The sequence below is a fragment of the Mustela nivalis genome (genome assembly GCF_964662115.1).
Source record: "Mustela nivalis genome assembly, chromosome: 9".
Classification (NCBI taxonomy): Eukaryota; Metazoa; Chordata; class Mammalia; order Carnivora; family Mustelidae; genus Mustela; species Mustela nivalis.
The window spans coordinates 118,651,021-118,668,260 of record NC_139028.1 but is presented as its reverse complement, the minus strand read 5'-3'; the positions used below and the strand labels follow the sequence as shown (position 1 = coordinate 118,668,260).

General features: G+C 68.8%; 1 protein-coding gene across 10 annotated transcripts; it reads left to right on the top strand.

The window, feature by feature from the left end:
- The first annotated feature begins 7,724 nt into the window (after positions 1 to 7,724).
- TNNI2 (troponin I2, fast skeletal type) lies at positions 7,725 to 16,743 on the top strand. Of its 10 annotated transcripts, none has more exons than XM_082684066.1 (14): positions 7,725 to 7,862; positions 10,502 to 10,725; positions 10,835 to 11,001; positions 11,417 to 11,515; positions 11,628 to 11,795; positions 11,870 to 12,037; positions 12,121 to 12,226; positions 12,316 to 12,449; positions 14,912 to 14,941; positions 15,621 to 15,662; positions 15,769 to 15,897; positions 16,017 to 16,106; positions 16,261 to 16,437; positions 16,548 to 16,743. In XM_082684066.1, exons 2-14 carry the CDS (start codon positions 10,632 to 10,634, stop codon positions 16,641 to 16,643), a joined length of 1,500 nt encoding a protein of 499 aa, XP_082540192.1. In that variant the 5' UTR covers positions 7,725 to 7,862; positions 10,502 to 10,631; the 3' UTR covers positions 16,644 to 16,743. The 10 variants fall into 10 exon arrangements, with proteins under 10 accessions (XP_082540192.1, XP_082540195.1, XP_082540194.1 ...); XM_082684063.1 differs by having other exon boundaries at positions 7,778 to 7,862; positions 10,616 to 10,725; XM_082684065.1 differs by lacking the exon at positions 7,725 to 7,862 and adding an exon at positions 7,888 to 8,155 and having other exon boundaries at positions 10,616 to 10,725.
- The last annotated feature ends 497 nt before the right edge of the window (positions 16,744 to 17,240 follow it).

Genomic DNA, 17,240 nt, shown 5'->3' with positions numbered 1-17,240 from the left:
GTGCTTCCTGCGTCCCCTGCCTTCTCTCTTGCTGAGTGGGCCAGGGTCTCAGGCTGGTCAGGGGTATTCCCAAATCTCCTGCTTGGCCCTCAGGCCCACACCCCATTCTGCCAGGGTAGAGATATGTCCAGGGGCCTCAGAGCTCTCCTGGTTCTTGGTGAGTCGGGCAGCTGGGCTAGCCGGAACGTGCCCCCGGCAGATGAGGTCCTGCGTCTGCACCTGGTGGAGTCACGGGGGACCGGCTTCGGGAGCCCCCATTCCACAGGGCAGAAGGCCCTGGGAGAACAGCTTGGCAGGGGTCCCTTTTGTCGGGACCCCGAGACCAGAGTCTGTGGGCACAGACTGCCACGCTCTGCTCCCGAGCAGGCCTCAGGTACGACCACCCTCACCCCTCCTCTGGGCCTCGGGCCTCCAAAACCTCTGGCCTCAGGAGTCGGGCCCTCATGAGACTTGGTTAAGGCTGCAGGGACTCAGACACAGGGGAGAGACTCGGGAAGCAAGGGGAGGCTGGCACAGGCGATGGAGTCTGAGGTCAGCCCCCCCAGGCCAGGCCCCGGTCCCTGTCCTGTGACCCATGGCCTCCCAAACCTGCAGCCTCAGCAGGAACCGGCCCTTGGCTCGTTTGGGTTGAGCTCATCCGAGGCCATCTCTGGGCAAAGCCAGCACAGGGACGAGCAGTGGGGTAGGTGGGGAGGGGAGCCAGGCACCCGTCGGGGGCTCCCATGGCCAGACGCAGCCCTGTGGGTCTGCACTGCTGCCTCTAGCTGGGCACCTCCGGGCCCCCCGGCCTGCGGCCCCACCTTCTCCCCTTCACCTGCTCTCCCGTCCGCCCTCTGGGCCCCATCCAGGGCAGGCCAGGCCTCTCCGAGAGCAGGGTCCCCTGCCCATGGGCAGGCTGGGCCACGATCGGCTGCCGTGTGGGCCTGGGCCCCAGGTTGATGGGCTGCACTGTGGGGTGGGCCTGGTTGGACCCCGGGAGTTCCTTTCCCCAAGGTCAGGGTCAACATAGCAGTCTCTTGACCCTGGCCGGGGGCAAGAGGCCCGAGGGGCTGCTGGAGGCCAGAGTCCAGAGGTGGGGCCGGGCGGCGGGCACAGAGTCCGGAGGTGGGGCCGGGCGGCGGGCACAGAGCGAGAAGCACAGCCCAGGGCCGGGGCGGCTCTTGGCCGGTAGACATGGGAGGAGCATGAGGGTCTGGGGGGGGTCAGACAGAGAAAGATGGGGTCGGAGGCTGGCTGGGGTGGCGGAGGGGCAGAGGGGCCTCTCCCCATCCCACAGGGCGAGGCTGGCTCTGGGCTGGGTGCTGGCCACGGGAGACCATGTGCGCTGCCTGGGACCCACGGCTGAGGCCCCGTGGCTCGAAGCAGGGGTGGAAACAGCTGGAGAAAAGCAGGCAGCTGGGTTCCCATCGCGCCCGGCTGGAGGGCCGCCTGCTCACGGCCGGGGCAGCAGCCGGCGTCTGTGTGTGACCTGCAGCCGGGGAACGCGCTGGGCCCGAGCTGGAGGCCTTTGTGGGGTCAGGACTCCTGCCGCCCAGAGCAGGGGCGTGCGTCTGAGGCGGCGAGAAGGCAGAAGGGCCCTGGGGGCCGGCACGGGCTTCCGAGCATCAGCTCCCTCGAGAGAGCATGTGCCTGTGAACAGCAGTTCCCCCGTGCCCAGGCTCCGCGGCCCCCGGCTGGCCGCAAGGGGACTCCTCATACCTGAGGGAAGGGGCCCGGAGTGTCTTCCCCTGGTCCTCACGGCTTCCCCAGCCCGGCTGCCCCAGTCGGCCCACCACCGTCCTCACGGCCTCTGCCCCGGGCCACTCTCCGCCTCGTGACCCCGCCGGCACCCCCAGAAGCCGCTCCTCCGTCTGTGAGCTGATGGGAGCCCATCCAGGCTGGTCCGCAGGTCTGGGCCCGGAGAGCATCCCCGCGCCTCCCCGCTCCTTCCTCCTTCCCTCCCAGCCGCAGAGGGACTCCAGCCCTGGCCTGCGATGCCTCCGTGTCCAGGACATAAGTGGCCCTCGGGCTGGGAGTCTGGAGGGAGGGCCTGAGATCAGGAAATCAAACCTCTTTCCACGGCGACCCAACTCTCCCGGGGTCCCAGCCGGCCGGGCCCTGAGCTCGTCGGGGGGCAGGAGAGGTCTCAGGGTGAAGGGAGGCTTAGGCAGGCTCCGGTCAAAGCTTTCTGTTCAGACCAGGCCCCCAGGGGGTCTGTGATCCGGGAAGAGGGTCCCTGAATGGCACCTCTACGGGGACGTTCCCTAGGATGAAGAGTTTTGGAGGCTCAGGGTCCCAGGACGGGCCTCTGGGAAGAGGGTCAGGCGCGGCCTGTGCTGAAGGGGCCCAGCCAGAGTCGTGCGTACGGAAGGGGGCGCCCACACGCCTGCCAGGGCGGCCAGGCCAGGGCCGGGAGGCAGGCGGAGTCGTCAGGCTGGGCGGGCAGGGAGGCAGCACAGGGTCGGGCGGGAGCGGGAGGTCAGGCCGCCTCCAGGAGCGGCCAGCGGACAGCAGGGGGAGCTTGGAACCTGACTGATCTGGCCCTGCCGGGCCACCGCGCCATCTAAGCCCTGGCCCGACCTCATGGACCAGGGCGCACGGAGGAGACCAGCAGTCTGGGGACTCCGGCTACCCTGGGGGCGCAACGGACAGGCCCGGAGAGGCCCAGGAGGGGGGACCCGTGGGGAGGGTCCTAGGCCAAGCAGCATTCCCCACGCTCACCTGCAGAACGCCAGCCGCGTGCTGGGAGGGAGGCCAGGGAGCCCCCGACACGTCTCACGGACAGCCCAAAGCTGGGTGAGGGCTGGGTGGGGAGAGCTGCTGGCGGGGAAGCAGACGCCCCAGGTCTGGAACGGGCTGTGCGGGGACTCGGGCGGCCGTGGGGGCTTGGGGTCCCCGGCTCATGCCCTGCGTCTGTAACAAGGCGTCACAGTGCTTGCCACGGTCCACATGGCGGAGCTTCCACAAGTGCTAAGGTGTGCAAGCCACTGGAGGTCAGTGTCCCCACCACTGGGCGGAGGTCAGTGTCACTATACCCAGCCCACAGGGGTGTCCCAGCAGCCCACAACCCCAGGAGATGGTCCAGAAAGGGGTACACCTGCTGTCAACGTGTCCATAAGCCCTCCCAGAGACCACGGCCGGCACTGCCCTAGGCTTGGGTCCCCGTGGCCCGGGGCCCCCCTGCCATCTCCCCGAACATTCTTGAGAGTGGGGTTCTGTGCTTCTAGCTGGGCTGGGACCCACAGAGAGTGAGCGAGGCAGGTGAGGACGGCAGGTGAGAGCCAGCACACTCCATCCTGGACCCGTGGGGTCCCAAGAGAAGGGTCCACCCAGAGATGCCCCAGAGACTACAAAGCATCCTCCTGCCCCTACTCCCCCAACCCTGGAAACCCGAACCAGAAAGCCAAGACAAAGCTGGCTCACACCCGGAGAACACAGGCCTGTGGGCTCCCCTGCTGACCCCAGGGAGCCTGCACGTCCCAGACCCGGTCTCTCCCACACAGGGCCCCAGGGGGTCTGTCTGCGTCCTGGCTCACACGGGGAGCCCAGAGAAGCGGGGAACCCTCTGGGCAAGAAGAAGTCACATGCACACTCCCTTCCTGCTCCTGACACGCACAGGGAGACAATGAAGGCAGAGCGAGCCCCCCCCCCCCGAGACAGCCTAATGAGGACGGGGCTCTGCAGCAAGGGGCCCATCTTCCCGGGGACCCCACAGCCCCGAGGTGGGGAGGTGGCTGACCAGGCGGCCAGGGTTCTGCGGCCTCCGGAGATGATTCCCACCTCTGCCCGAGCAGCCTCGGCTCCCAGCCCTGGCCTGGGACCCCGGGCCCCTGCCCCGTGCAGAGGGGGACAAGCCTGGCAGCCAGATTGCCCCCACCCTTCCCGGCAGGAAACGGCGGGCTCGGTGGAGGGGTCTGGAACGTTCATGCCGCCCCTCCTGCCGGCAGCCTGTCCGGGACATGCCCCATGTACGGAAGGCTTTGATCGCGCGCTCCCAAACCGAGGGTCCCCGCTCTCCCCTCCCCACGGCCACCCCCCGCCCCTGGCCCGCGGGCGGCCAGTGCCAGCAAGACCAGCGTTTGCGTTGGCCTTCGGCCAAACCCCGGAATGTGCCTGCCGGCTGCACGCGGCTGTTCTTGGAACAGGCACGACAAAGCACAGACTGTCTTTGAGACATGGGTGGGCGGGGGCCCAGAGCCACGCATGAATAGGGCACAGACGTGCCGGGACAAGATGAATGGGCTCACACAGGACGGACACCCATGAATGGGCCGCAGGCGTCCAAAGACGCGGTGGAACTTGGACCTGGTGGTGGGGCCCGGGACGCGGGGACACGAGCCTACGTGAGGTGTGGGGTGTAGGCCGCTGAGGGTGCATGCTGCCCAGGTCCGCAGGGACGGGAGCAGAGCACCCCGACACCCAGCGTCACGAGTGCACAGGATTCGGGCACTCAGCAGCGGGGTGTGACGGCCCACAGCGCCGTGAGCATCTAGGTATCCACGGTCAAAGGGTCAGTCTCCCGTTCCTGGACCCATGGGGTCCCGGCATCGGCCATGCATGGTCATGGGGGGCCAGGACCCTCAGATACTCCAGGATGTGGGGGCTTCAGACCCCCAAGGAAGGGGCACAGAACCATCAGGGGTTCTGCGCGGAGCCACGCAGGAGCCCGGCACGGGATGGGGCCGAACGGGACCCTGCAGGCCAGACGCCCATGACGGGCCCCAGACGCCTGGAGATGGGGTCTGAGCCCCAGGGTGTGGGCGTACATTGAGAGGCAGATGGTGAGGGGCTAGGCTGCCTGAGACCCTGATAACTTTGGGGTTCAGGGAGCCGCAGGAGGGAGCATGTGGCCCAGCACCCCGCCAACCTCCAACTGGGGGTGACGGCCCCAAGGCCCTGGAAATGGCAGAGCTCTGTCAGGTTGACGGTCGAAGTCTCGTTGCTGAGAGGTTCAGAGGAGTGGGGTACGGGCTGCCCAGGACCTGGGCCTTCAGGCGACAGTGCAGCTGGATCGGGAGATTGGGGGACAGAGGGCCAGGCCCATGTTCAGAGTCGGGAGCTGGGGCCCAGAGATTCAGGGTGGCAGGCCCTCATCTGTGTGGACAAGCAGGCTGCGACACGGGCAGCTCCCCAGAGCCACACAGACTCAGGGGGCCGCCGGCTGCCACATGCCCGGATGACCCGGACTGGGGTTGACAGAGCCAGAGGCAGCCGCCTCCGTGAGCCCGCCGTGGCGCGCCTGGAGCCCGAGGCGCCCGGATGCGGGACTCGTGGGATTCCAGGTCTGTCGCCCCCCAGCCTGACCCAGCTCAGAAAGGCTGTGGGGCTTGGACGGCAGAGAAGTCGCCCCGACTCTGCAGGGAACGGGAACAGACCCCCGAGCGACAAGAACAGAGTCCACGAGGACGGCGACAAGCGGCCAGCTGGGGAGGCTAAGGCACGTGGGGTGGGCCGTCCAGCTTTTGGGGGGCTGAGGGGACACAGGAACCCGGATGCTCCAGCGGAGGGCGCTCAGGGCCCACATACTGGGTGTGGGACCCAGGTTCTCAGACTAATGGGCTCCCGAGCCCGGGCACTCCATGTAATGGGGCCAGGACCCCCTGTTGAGGCTGAAGGGGTTCAGGACCCCAGGCTCGGCGGGTGGGGGCCCAGCTCCCAGACGCCTGGGCGGCAGGGCAGACAGACAGCCCAGCACACAGAGGAACAGCACAAGTACCCAGAAACAAGGGTGACATGCACAGGCTGGGGCGGATGGAACCCAGGGCTCTGTCCAAGCCACAGGAATGAGGCCACCGGGCCTGGCCTGGCGCTCCGGCCTACGGGAGACGTGTCAGTGGGGGATCCAGGCACCCAAGGGGCCAACGAGGGGTCCAGGCACCTGGCGACTGCAGGCCGGAGAGTCCTGACCGAAAGCCATCGTCCGACCAAGTGAGCCACCCAGGTGTCCCAAGGAACCTCAGTTTTCTGACACGGGTCCACACGCAGCCACACAGTGAGAAAGACACGCGCTGACAGGACCTAACTGACCGAGATCTGCCACGGTGTGGGAACCGGGCTTGCCGACAGCACGGGGACTCCCGGGAGAAGACATGGAGGTCTGGAACCAGCACCGGGGCGTCAGCGTTCAGACGCGTGAGGCAGAGCGGGCTGCAGGCTCCCGGAGGCTCGGGTGTGGGGTTCGGGCGCCCTCGATGAAGAAGGCATGGGCAGCCGGCCTCTCAGCTCTGGGACACACGCCCGCGGAGAGCCAGCAAACGGGCGCAGGGCACCCCACGTTGGCCAGGGCCACACCGAGGCGAGCACCCCGGGGCCCGGAGGAGTGGGGGGCGGCCGCGGGGTCAGCGTGGGCAGGGTGCGCACGTGCTGTCCTGGCACGTCCCGCGGTTCTGGGCCAGCGGCTCCTGGCTACCCCGAGCCAGCGTTTGCCGTGAGTTCCAACCTCAAACATTCCCCAGGCGACCTCAAAGGAAGCTCCCCCGGCCAGGAGCCCCGCCAGGGCCTCCATGTGGCCGCTGGCTGCCAAGCCGCCGTCTCGGGGGCCGCGGGGCTGGCCGGGGGCTGCCAGCTCTGTTTGGTTTTCCCCTTCCCGCCCTGGAGCCTCAGACGCCCGTCTCGCCAAGGAGGCGCCGTATCCTGAGAAAGGCACAAAGACCCTACAGTAGGGCTGGGGAGGGCCGCACGCAGGGGCCATGTGCTCGCTGCACGCCAGGACCCCACAGCCCGTGCGGCCCCCACGCTGCGTCCTCCCCCCAAAGTACGGGCCCCGGCCTGCCCCCCGAGCACCCTGAGCACAGCCGGGGCTGCTCCTGGTCCCCGCGGGCCTAGCTGCTTCTGGCAAACCCCCTCACTGGGGAGGACTTGGAGAAAGAGCCAAGCCCCGCACAGGGGACGCATCCTCAGAGCCCTGCGATGCCTGACCCGCATGCTGTGTCCCCGCAGCAGCCTCCCGGAAGCCCTGCCCGGCCAGCCCGGCCTGCCGCCCCGGTGCCACCGGCTGTCCTGTTAAGCATTAACCGACTCCGTGTCCCCCCCCCCCCCCCACTGCAGCAGGAACTGGTTCAGAGAGACACCCTGGCCTAGGAGGGCCACTCGGGGCTGGGCGCAGGCAGGGGTTGGAGCCGGGGTGACCCGACTGGCTGAGCCGGCCTGAGCCGTGAGGGGGCTGAGCTCACGGCCCCCCGGTAGAACCGGAGCCAGGGGCACAGGGCAAGGGGGGCCAGGACTTCTGGCCCGCTGGCCCGACAGGAGCCGAGACCTCTGGGGATGGGGCGGGCCCGATGTGGGGGTAAAGTGACCTCCAGAAGGTCTGGAAGCCCAGGCGCTGGTGGGACCAGGCAGGCTCAGACAGTCACTGATGATGGTGCCGCCCGGCCGGGTCCCTGTCCCGCACGCGCTTTACGGTCCTGGCCACACCGTGCGCTCCCGGTGCCTGGTTTCAGCAGCTCCAGAAAGCCGCGCTCCTCCAGACCCAGAGTCCCCATGACTCGGGGCACCCTCGGGGTGCAGAACCTTCCCAGGCCACGTCCAGCCTGACCTCCCTGCAGCCGCCCCTCCTCACATTCAGCCCAAACAGGCCGTCACCCCCTCCCGCAGGGCCTCTGGGAGGAAGAGAGCCCAGCGTCCCCGGAGGGACCCCTGCGGGTGGCCTGGCACCCAGGTCTCGGGGAGGACCCTCCTCCCAAGGGAGTTCCCCAGTTCCTGAGGGCCAGCAGTTCCGGCTCTGAGGTGGGGCTCCCCGAAGCCCGGCCTCTCACCCCCTCCCCCACCAAGACGACGGTCTCTTTCCTGGAGGCCTGGCCACGGCACCCAGCACGGTCCCCACGTCCCCGGGGTAGAGAGAAAGGCCTGGAGGCCAGGCCAGCCACAGGAAGAGCAGGAAGCAGGTGAGAATGAGACACACCTGGGGGTCTGCCCCCCCATCCGGCACCTGGGGGGGCTTCCTTTTCCCCAGGAGGAGGGCCCACAGGACAGACAATTCCAGTCAGACTGAAGGTGGAAGGGGTGGCTGGCTTGGCTTTCAAGGGTGCCAGGCTCCAGGCCACCACGGAGCCCCCTCTGCTCCTGCATCGATGAGGCAGGCTAGGTCCAGCACAACCCCCAGGCAGGTCAGGTCGGAGGGCGGGGAGTGACCCGGAGGGCTTCCTGGAGGAGGTGGGGCTCACGCAGGCCTTGAAGGGTGAGTGGGCGGGGGATGGGAGGGAAGGGCCGTGGGAGCAGAGCCGGGACTATGCAGGGAGGCGGCCAGGAGGCCGTGCGGTCCCCAGGGAGCCACGGGGTTGTGTCTGCACGTGCAGGAGGGAGCGTCCCTGTCCCGCTGTCCCGCGTCTGGGGCCGGGATTCCATTCAGGAAGGACGCCCTGCGGCTCCCTTTCTGGGCGGGAGAGGGACCTCCCCGCGGGGCCTCCGGCGCCTGAGCAGAGGGCGACCCGGGGAGCTGCGGTGGGAAGGCGGCCCCAGGCGCTGGTGCAGGAGAGCCCTCAGCCAGGCAGGCCCCCGAGTCGCCGCGGCTTCCCCCCACCCCGCACCCCCGCCCAGGGCGCCCCGATTCCCCGAGTCTCCGTCTGGGTCCCACGGAGCCCGCGGCGCCACCTGGTGGCTGCGCGTCTGCCCGAACCTTCACCTCCGTGAGGACCTGGAGGTCCTGAGGGACCCTGTGCCCTTCCCCCGGCCTGGGGGTCCCCAAGCGCCTGTGACCGGCACCCCCCGCGTCCCAGGACCCTCAGGGGCCAGCTCCAGACATGGCCCATGGTCCAGGGGTCCATCTTCCCTGGGGTGGCCGGAGAATTCTGCCAGGCCCCTGGAGTCCGTGCCCACGCTGCCCCGCCGCGGGCACAGGCAGAGGCACGCACACGCGGGCACCCCACCGACCTGTCCACTCTCTCTCTCTCTCTCTCTCACACACACACACACACACACACACACACATTCCGTGCTGACGTGGCTCCTGGAATTCTCAGCCATGAACGTCTCCCATGAAGCGACTTTAATTCCAGAAGACACGTGGGCTCTGGCATTCCAGAAAGTCTTGCTGACTCTCGGTTCCATGGGGGAGCTGGGGGCTCTGGGTTGGGCCTCCGGCGTCCTGCTCCGAGGACCCCGCGGGACCCCCACGAGCCCACAGGCCGCCCGCCGCCCCCCGGGGCCCTCCGGCAGCCACCCTGGGAAGCGGAGCCCCCTGCAGCATCCTTCAGAGGACAGAGGCTGGGGGAGGCCTATGGGCCGCCCTGAGCACCCGCACCCCACAGCAGAGGCTCCCCCAAAGGAACCAGAATCAGCTCCGTCACTTGCGGGGCCCATAAAACACGCAGCCTTTGGTTCAAAATGGTTAGAATTTCAACATAGCCACGGCGGGCGTTAAACCAGGCCCGGGCCCCTCTGAGCACGGTTCCCTGCCGCGCGGGGCCCGCCTCCTCATCCCTTCTCGGCGCTGCGGCTCCCTGGCCGTCGGCTCCTCTTCTCAGCTGCCTCCTCCCTACCCGTACAAGACCCCATGGGAACAACACACACAGCCCTCCCGGTGACACGGCCAGGCCTGGGACGGGGGACACCTGGGGCCTGGGCACTCTCAGGGCCAAAACTCCCTCCACTGAACTCTGAAGGCTCAGGTTGGTGCTGGGAGTAGGGTGGCCCCTGCCCGACCTGCTGGGGAGGGGGCGTTGGTGCTGTGTGCATGGGTGTCATGGCCACGTCCGGGTCCCTGGGTTGGGGGGTGGCAGGCTCCGACCTTGGCTGCTGGAGGAGGCCAGGAGGAGCTAAGCCGGTGGGGTGCCCGTGGGTCTGGGGTCTCAGTGGGCACCATCGTGGCCTCCAGCACCCCCAACTCTGCGTCCCCGGTCCCTGGTGTGGGTGGGAGCAGCCAGCCCCGGCTGGCCAGGTGTGCTCCTGCCCCGGGCCCCCGGCAGGTAGGCTGCGCCGCGCCCCCTCCCCCCCACCGGCAAGAAGGGTGGCAGGTCGGCAGGTGGGCAGGTCTGGGCAGTGGCTGCTGAGTCAGTTTGCAAGGAATGTTCTGGCCGCTCCCAGCTTCACCCTGTCCCTGCCTGCCCCCACCTCTCCCTGCTCCCCAGGCGCCGCTGGCACCCAGCCCATGCCGGGAACGCACCTCCAGCCCAGGCTTGCTTGGACTAGCTCTCCCCGGCCGCCGACCCCCACTCCTCCCCCATGTGCCCCCGTGACCCCAGCAGAGCCCTGGCCCCCCAGAGTCCCCATCTCCTTGCTCCCTGAGCACTCCAAGGCTGGGTCGGTCCACCTGTGTGACCAAAAAACCAGAGTGGGCCTGAGGTCAGGGCCAGGGATGAGTCAGGACCCCGACAACAGCCCCCAGGCAGGGACCAGGGCCCAAGGGAGGGAGCCCCGGAAAGAATGGGCTTTCCTGGAGGAGGGGGCTCTGTCAGGAGGACACCTGGCCTCCTCGGCTGGGGCTGGGGGCTGGGGGCTGGGGAGGTGGCCAGGAGGCTGGGCCTGTGGCAGCCAAGCTGGCACTTTGGCCAGAGCCCAGTGCCTCCCTCCCCTTGGCTCTACTCAGAGCCCTTGCCCAGGCAGACCCCAGGCTCGCTGCTGCTGGGCAGTGCGGCAGTGGGCCAGGGCCTGAGGGGCCAGCCCCAGAGGTGAGCCAGCCACCCCTGCTGTCTGCTCCCAGCCAGCAGGGAGGGAAGATGGGGCACCCCCTGGGCCCCCACAGCACCCCGGCCCCGGCCGGCACCACGGCTATACCCGGGCTCATTCCGGATCTCATCGCCAGGCTCCCTTGTGAGTTGTGGGATTCCCCAGAGGTGCATGGGGACGGTGGGCCTGGCGGGGTCAGGTGCTGCCTGGGGGGGCATCTCCGCTCCATTCCCACACACCCCCCCCCGCCCAGGGCCCCGCTGGGCAATCATTGTCATTGCTGTGGCTGCCGGCGTCCTCATGGTCTCCTGCCTCCTCTGTGCTGTCTGCTGCTGCTGCCGCCGTGGCCACAGGAAGAAGCCCAGGGACAGGGAGGCTGTGGGCCTGGGCAGTCCTCAAGGGACCACCAGCTCCCACCTGGTGAGGACACCCGCGCTCCTGCAGCCCTGCTCTGGGCTGGGCCATCCCGAGAGCAGCTCAAGGCCCAGCTTCAGGGCAGGCTCAGGCCCCAGCGATGGTCTGGTCTCCGTAGGAGCAGAGGCAGGGAGGGTCCCCCACCCCCGCCCCTGGTAGTAGAAGTGGCGAGCCACGGTATTAGGGAGACAGGTGGGACTAAGGCCTGGAGGCCCTGAACGCCAGCCCCAGAGGTTGGTCCCGGGCCACAGGGAGCCACGGGAAGGTCCGGGGAAAGGCAGTGGTGCTCGAGGTGGCTCTGGAGGAGACCAGTCCACTAAGCCCCATCTCACAGATGGGGTATGCGCTGAGGGTATGAGCCCTTGCGTGGCCTGGCCTGGGCGTCCCAGCAGCACCTGTCGCCTGTTCCTACTTTCTCCAGGTGCAACCGGATGTGGATACCTCAGAGACTGCCCCGGAGGACGCCCAGCACTGGGGGCGCCTGCAGCTCTCCCTGGAGTATGACTTCTCAAGGCAGGAGGTGTGCAGCCCCGGGCAGGCCCCGAAGGTTCAGGGAGGGCTTGGGTGTCAGGCTGGTGCTGGGTGCAGGGCTGACCAGGGAGGGGCCCAGGCTGAGTCCCCTCGACTCGCAGATCAAGGTGGGCCTCAAGCAGGCCGCGGACCTGAGGGCCTGTGGGCCGGGTGGCACGGCGGACCCCTACGCCCGCGTCAGCCTCTCCACCCAGGCAGGGCACAGCCATGAGACGAGGGTGCACCGCGGCACACTCTGCCCCGCGTTTCAGGAGACCTGCTGCTTCCACGTGCGTCGGGGCTGGGGGGGCGAGGGGGGGCGCGGGCTGGGGGAGGGGTGCCCGGCTCACACCCGTGTCCACAGATACCGCAGGAAGAGCTGGCTGGGGCCACGCTGCGGGTGCAGGTGCTGGGCTCCAAGCGCTTCTCTGCCCCCGAGCCGCTGGGGGAGCTCAGCCTGCCGCTGGGCGCCGTCGACCTGCAGCACGTCCTGGAGCAGTGGTACCAGCTGGGCCCGCCGGGCGCCGCGGAGGTGAGGCCACGCGCTGCGGGGCTCCAGCCTGTCCCTGCCCTGGCTGCCTCGGCGAGACTGAGGTCCCCTCTCACCGCCCGTAGCCTGAGCCGTCGGGAGAGCTGTGTCTCTCGCTCCGCTACGTCCCCAGCTCGGGTCGGATGACCGTAGTTGTGCTGGAGGCGCGAGGTCTGAGCCCGGGCCTGGCAGGTGAGAGCCGTGCGTGCCCTTCTGCGCGGAGAGGGGGCCCTGGGCTCGGCCCTCAGACCTGGGACACCTCGGATCCCTTTCCTGCCCAGACCCCTATGTGAAGGTCCAGCTCATGCTGAACCAGCGAAAGTGGCGGAAGAGAAAGACGTCGGCCCGCAAGGGCACCGCCTCCCCCTACTTCAATGAGGCCTTCACATTCCTTGTGCCCTTCAGCCAGATCCAGGTGGGCTGCCTGGAGGAAGGGTGGGGGGGGCCCTTGGGGCCAATCCGACTGCTGACTTTCTCTTCCCCCATGCACCTCGGCGGGCCTCCGCCCAGAGCGTGGACCTGGTGCTGGCTGTCTGGGCCCGGGGCCCACAGTTTCGGGCTGAGCCGGTGGGCAAGGTGCTGCTTGGTGCCCGGGCCTCTGGTCAGCCCCTGCAGCACTGGGCAGACATGCTGGCCCACGCCCGGCGGCCCATCGCCCAGTGGCACCCCCTGCGTCCGGCCAGGGAGGTGGACCGTGCTCTGGGCCTGAAGCCCCGCCTGCATCTGACCTTGCCTGGCTCCCGGGACTGAGGTGGGGGTGCTGTCCTGGCTTCCCCGGGGGACACCGTAATAAATCCCTGTTCTTGCCGTGGCCGAGTGTCCTTTCTGAGCCCACAGACACTGTGGGGCCAGGGGCTCCTCCAGCACTGCTGCCGGAGAGGACTCCTTCCAGGGTCCTGGGGCCCTGAGGCCTCTGACCCGTGCCTGACCCCTCGGTGGGGTGACGGGCTCCCCTCTGGGGCCGGCAGGGAAGGTGCAAAGAGGAAGGCAGCCCTCGCTGGCAGTGGGGCTGCAGGGTCTGGGAGGGAGGCTGCAGCCGGCCCCATGGGGACACAAGGGGAAATCAGGAGGCAGTTGGGGGTGGTCACGGCTGAGGGAAAGGACCCCAACCCAAGGGACCGCTTTAGCCGCCCACAGGGCCCCCCCACTTTCCGACGGCCGCTGCCACGGGCCTCCCCATCCAGACGGCAGGGGGCGGTAGATGTCTTCAGAAGCCGCGGGCCTTGGGGGCTCAGCCCTGGCCAGGAATGCAGCTCTAATCCCCACACATCTGGACGGCTTTAGCTCCCCCTGACCCTCCCCACGGCCCGTGAGGCCGGCGGGGCTGGGGCCACGCGCCCCCAGCTCAGAGGATTCCAAGTCATGGTCCTCCGGATGTCTCTGCTGGGTGGGGGGCCTGGGTGGGGGGCGCAGGCCCGGCCGGGGTGAGAAGGGCAGCAGTCCGGGCCTGCCCAGGCAGCCAGGCGGGCCCCAGGCCCCGCGGGTCAGGGAGAGGTTCCCAGGCGGGTGGTGCCGCCATCCTGGGGTTGAAGGACAGGTTCCGAGGGAGCCAGGAACCACCCCAGGGCCGGGCGTTCCGGCGGCTGCACGGCCAGCACCCGCCCTCCCTCCTGTTCCTGGCGGGGGGGGGGGGGGGGGGGAGGACAGGCTCGCAGCCGGGGAAGGGCAACCCCCACCCAGAAGGCCCTGGCCATGGCTGTGGGCCACATTTGGGGGTCCAGGCCTTGCCCCCAAGCTGGAGCCAGCTTGGAGGAAGGAAGGGACGTGGCCAGCTCATGCCGGGGACCCCTGGCCCAGCTCAAAGCCCCGTGGGAGCTGCAGGGGAGCTGCTCCGGGCCCAGGAAGCCTGCCCCCCAGGGGAAGCGGAGGGGAAACTGAGGCGCGCGCCCTGGCTTAGGGCCTGAGTGATCCCTCAGCTGACCCTGAGCCTGTGACCTGTGGTGGCCCAGCCAGGCCACAGACAGCTGACCAGCAGTTCCTTGTAGGAACAAGGGAGGCTTCTCGAACTTGTCACCGAGCTCTAAATAGAGCAACCCAACCTCGCCACCCCCCCCACCAAGACTTCTTGGACTGGACGACAGCACGCGGCTGGGCCGGGCCAGGCGGCCTGGGCAGGTGGGGAGGCCCCTGTGCCCCCATTGGTCTGAGGAGGGCTCCATGCCCTTTCTGAGCAGGGGCCCAGCCTGGGGGAGGCCATTTATACCCCTCCCCCTGGGCCCACCAGCCCAGCTTGCCGCTGCTGGCCTGACCTCGCTCCCAGTGCTGCTGCCCAGACGCTAGGTGAGGCCAGCCCGGCCAGCTTAGGCCGAGGACACGCGCTTCTTGAGCTGGCTTGCAGGATAACTTCCCAGGGTGGGGGTCCTGGGGGTTGGGGTCTCCAGCAGCCTCTCTGGGGGAGCTCCATGGAGTTGGGAGCCAGGCAGAGATGCATCCGGAGGGGGCAGGGGGTGCAGGGGTCACAGACAGCCCCCGGATCACGGGGCCTCACTTCTGGGCGGGACAGGAGGAGGGGATCTGACGGGCCGAGGGACCCCAGCCCCAGGCAGGAGCAGTTTCTTGCATGCACTTGGGCCCAGAGCCGAAGGAACAGAACTAAAAATAGCTGGGTGGCTCTGGTGGCCACCTGCGAGGGCCCGCCCCCCCCCCACCAGCCCAGGGACAGCTGCAGCAGCCCGGGCCCCGCCCAGGACATTTTGGGAACACTTTCTCCTCTTCTCACCCTGGGAATCCCAAGACAGCGCCTCCAAGGAGGCCAGAGCTGGGCAGGGCGACAGGGGGCAGGGTTGGTGTGAGGCCTGGCCCCCCCACGTGGGCAGCGGGTGTCCACGGAGGGATGGGGACCGTGGCCCTCATGCCCAGACCTTTTCTCTCCCACAGGCTCTAAGCACAGGACATCAGGATGGGGGAGTAAGTCAGCCCCAAACCCAGGGCCCCTGCTGCCCTCCCCCACCTGAAGCTCCCCCAGCCCCCTCTGGCCACCTTCACTAGCAGCGACCCCATCCCACGGCCCCATCCATGTCCCTAACTTCTCTCTTCTCTTCCCCCCACTCTCGCCCCCTCCCTGGGACAGTGAGGAGGTGAGTACCTGCTTGGGGTGCCGGGGGAGGGCATGAAACACAGAGCGGATGGGACCCCCTACCTGGGGCAGGTCAGAGGTCGAAGCTTAAGGGAAGCTGACCAGCCCGCCCCCTGAACGCGCCCCACCCATCACCTAGCCATGCAGAGACAGAGGAAGTGGTCTCAGGCCTCCCAGGGGAGGGGAAGTGAGGCCGTGGCTGGTTTTCAGAATCGCTTCTCCTTTTCCACTGCACCCCCCCCCCCCCGGCCCTGCTGGGTTCCCTTGCCTCTCCCGCTGCTCCGGAGGCATCAACCTTCTCCACCCCCAACCCCGAGCCTTCGGACCTCACCTGCCACGTGGGCACAGGTGTTCTGGGCCCGGGGCCCCCGAGCAGGCCTCAGGAGCCCCAGGTCCAGCTGCCTCCTAGACGGGTCCCACCGGCCCCCCCGGGAGACAAGTGCGGAGGGATGTGGGGGTGCTGGGGACCCAGACGGGCCCTGACTCTGCTTCCTCCCTCCCACCCTTCAGAAACGCAACAGGGCCATCACGGCCCGGAGACAGCACCTGAAGGTAGGTGCTGTCCCCCGAGAGGGCCATCCTGGGTCCTGGGGTGTGTGCGGGGCTGGGCCCCCACCGTCCCTCACTGGTCTGCCCCCTGCGCCCCTGCCCCCCGCAGAGTGTCATGCTCCAGATTGCGGCCACGGAGCTGGAGAAGGAGGAGGGTCGCCGGGAGTCAGAGAAGCAGAACTACCTGTCCGAGCACTGCCCCCCCCTGCACCTCCCCAGCTCCATGTCCGAAGTGCAGGTACCCCACCCCGGCAGCACTCCCGCCTGCTGCCTCGGTTTCCCCGTCGGTGCAGAAGGTGGTTAGGGCAGGTGGAGGTGAACCACTGCCCCCCTCCCACCGGCTGCCCCCTCCCCCAGGAGCTCTGCAAACAGCTGCACGCCAAGATCGACGCTGCGGAGGAGGAGAAGTATGACATGGAAGTGAGGGTCCAGAAGAGCACCAAGGAGGTGAGCGGGCGAGGGGCGGGGCCGGGCCGGGCTGGGGCGGGGGGGCGCTCCAGCCCGCGGGGGTAGGGGGCCCTGGCGAGGGGCGCTCCAGCCCGCGGGGGTAGGGGGCCCTGGCCGCCGCTGGCTCCCACTCTGCCGTGCCCGCGCCTCGCAGCTGGAGGACATGAACCAGAAGCTGTTCGACCTGAGAGGCAAGTTCAAGAGGCCTCCGCTGAGGAGGGTGCGCATGTCGGCCGACGCCATGCTCAAGGCGCTGCTGGGCTCCAAGCACAAGGTGTGCATGGACCTGCGGGCCAACCTGAAGCAGGTCAAGAAGGAGGACACGGAGAAGGTACGCGCAGGCCCTGCGCCCCGCAGGGCTGCCCAGCACCCGCCTCCCAGGGGAGACAGACGGGGCTGCGGGCTCTGCCGCCGGCTCAGCTCCCACCGCCCCCTCCCCAGGAGCGGGACCTGCGCGACGTGGGCGACTGGCGGAAGAACATCGAGGAGAAGTCGGGCATGGAGGGCCGCAAGAAGATGTTCGAGACCGAGTCCTAGGCCGCCCGCCGCCCCCGCGCCCGGCCTGGCGCTGCCCGCGGAGGGGACGAGGAGGACACAGCCCGTCTCAGGGGTCAATAAAGGATTCCAATCCCCGTGACTGGTCTGGTCTGGTCCTGCCCGGCCTCGTTGCCCGCGGGGGCGGCGGGGGGGGGGCGCGAAGGGCTGCCGGGTCTTCGGGGTGGTGCTGGTGGCCAGGCGCTGGCAGCCACCCAGCCTGCACCCTAGAGCTGTGCGTTGTGGTCAGTGGTGACCCGTCAGCCCCTGGGGTTCCCCAAGGCTTGCCCTGGACACGCCCTACCCTGTGGCCTGAGTCCTGTGTGAGCCAGGATTCTGGAGAGCAGAGCATCTGTCCCCTGCGTGGTCCTCTGGGGGAACCTGCAGGGCCCAGGGATCCTGTCCATTGGGCGTGATTCCAGGCCGGGGGCCGCGCAGGCGGGTCCTCCCCGTGCAAGGTGGGCAGCTCCCGTTCTTCCCGCGGGGGACACATGGGCGCAGCCCTGGGTCAGAAGCTCCCAGGGTGGCTTCTGCCCACGGAGTAGGGACACACCCAAGCTGCAGTCCACGCTCAGGCCTGGGAACTGATGTCAGGCCAGC

Coding starts and splice junctions, on each gene's coding strand:
- TNNI2 (XM_082684066.1), top strand. CDS start 10,632: ATGGGGCACCCCCTGGGCCCCCACAGCACCCCGGCCCCGGCCGGCACC. Junction 12,038..12,120: donor GCCCGCCGGGCGCCGCGGAG/GTGAGGCCACGC, acceptor CACCGCCCGTAG/CCTGAGCCGTCGGGAGAGCT. Junction 16,107..16,260: donor TCCAGAAGAGCACCAAGGAG/GTGAGCGGGCGA, acceptor CGCGCCTCGCAG/CTGGAGGACATGAACCAGAA.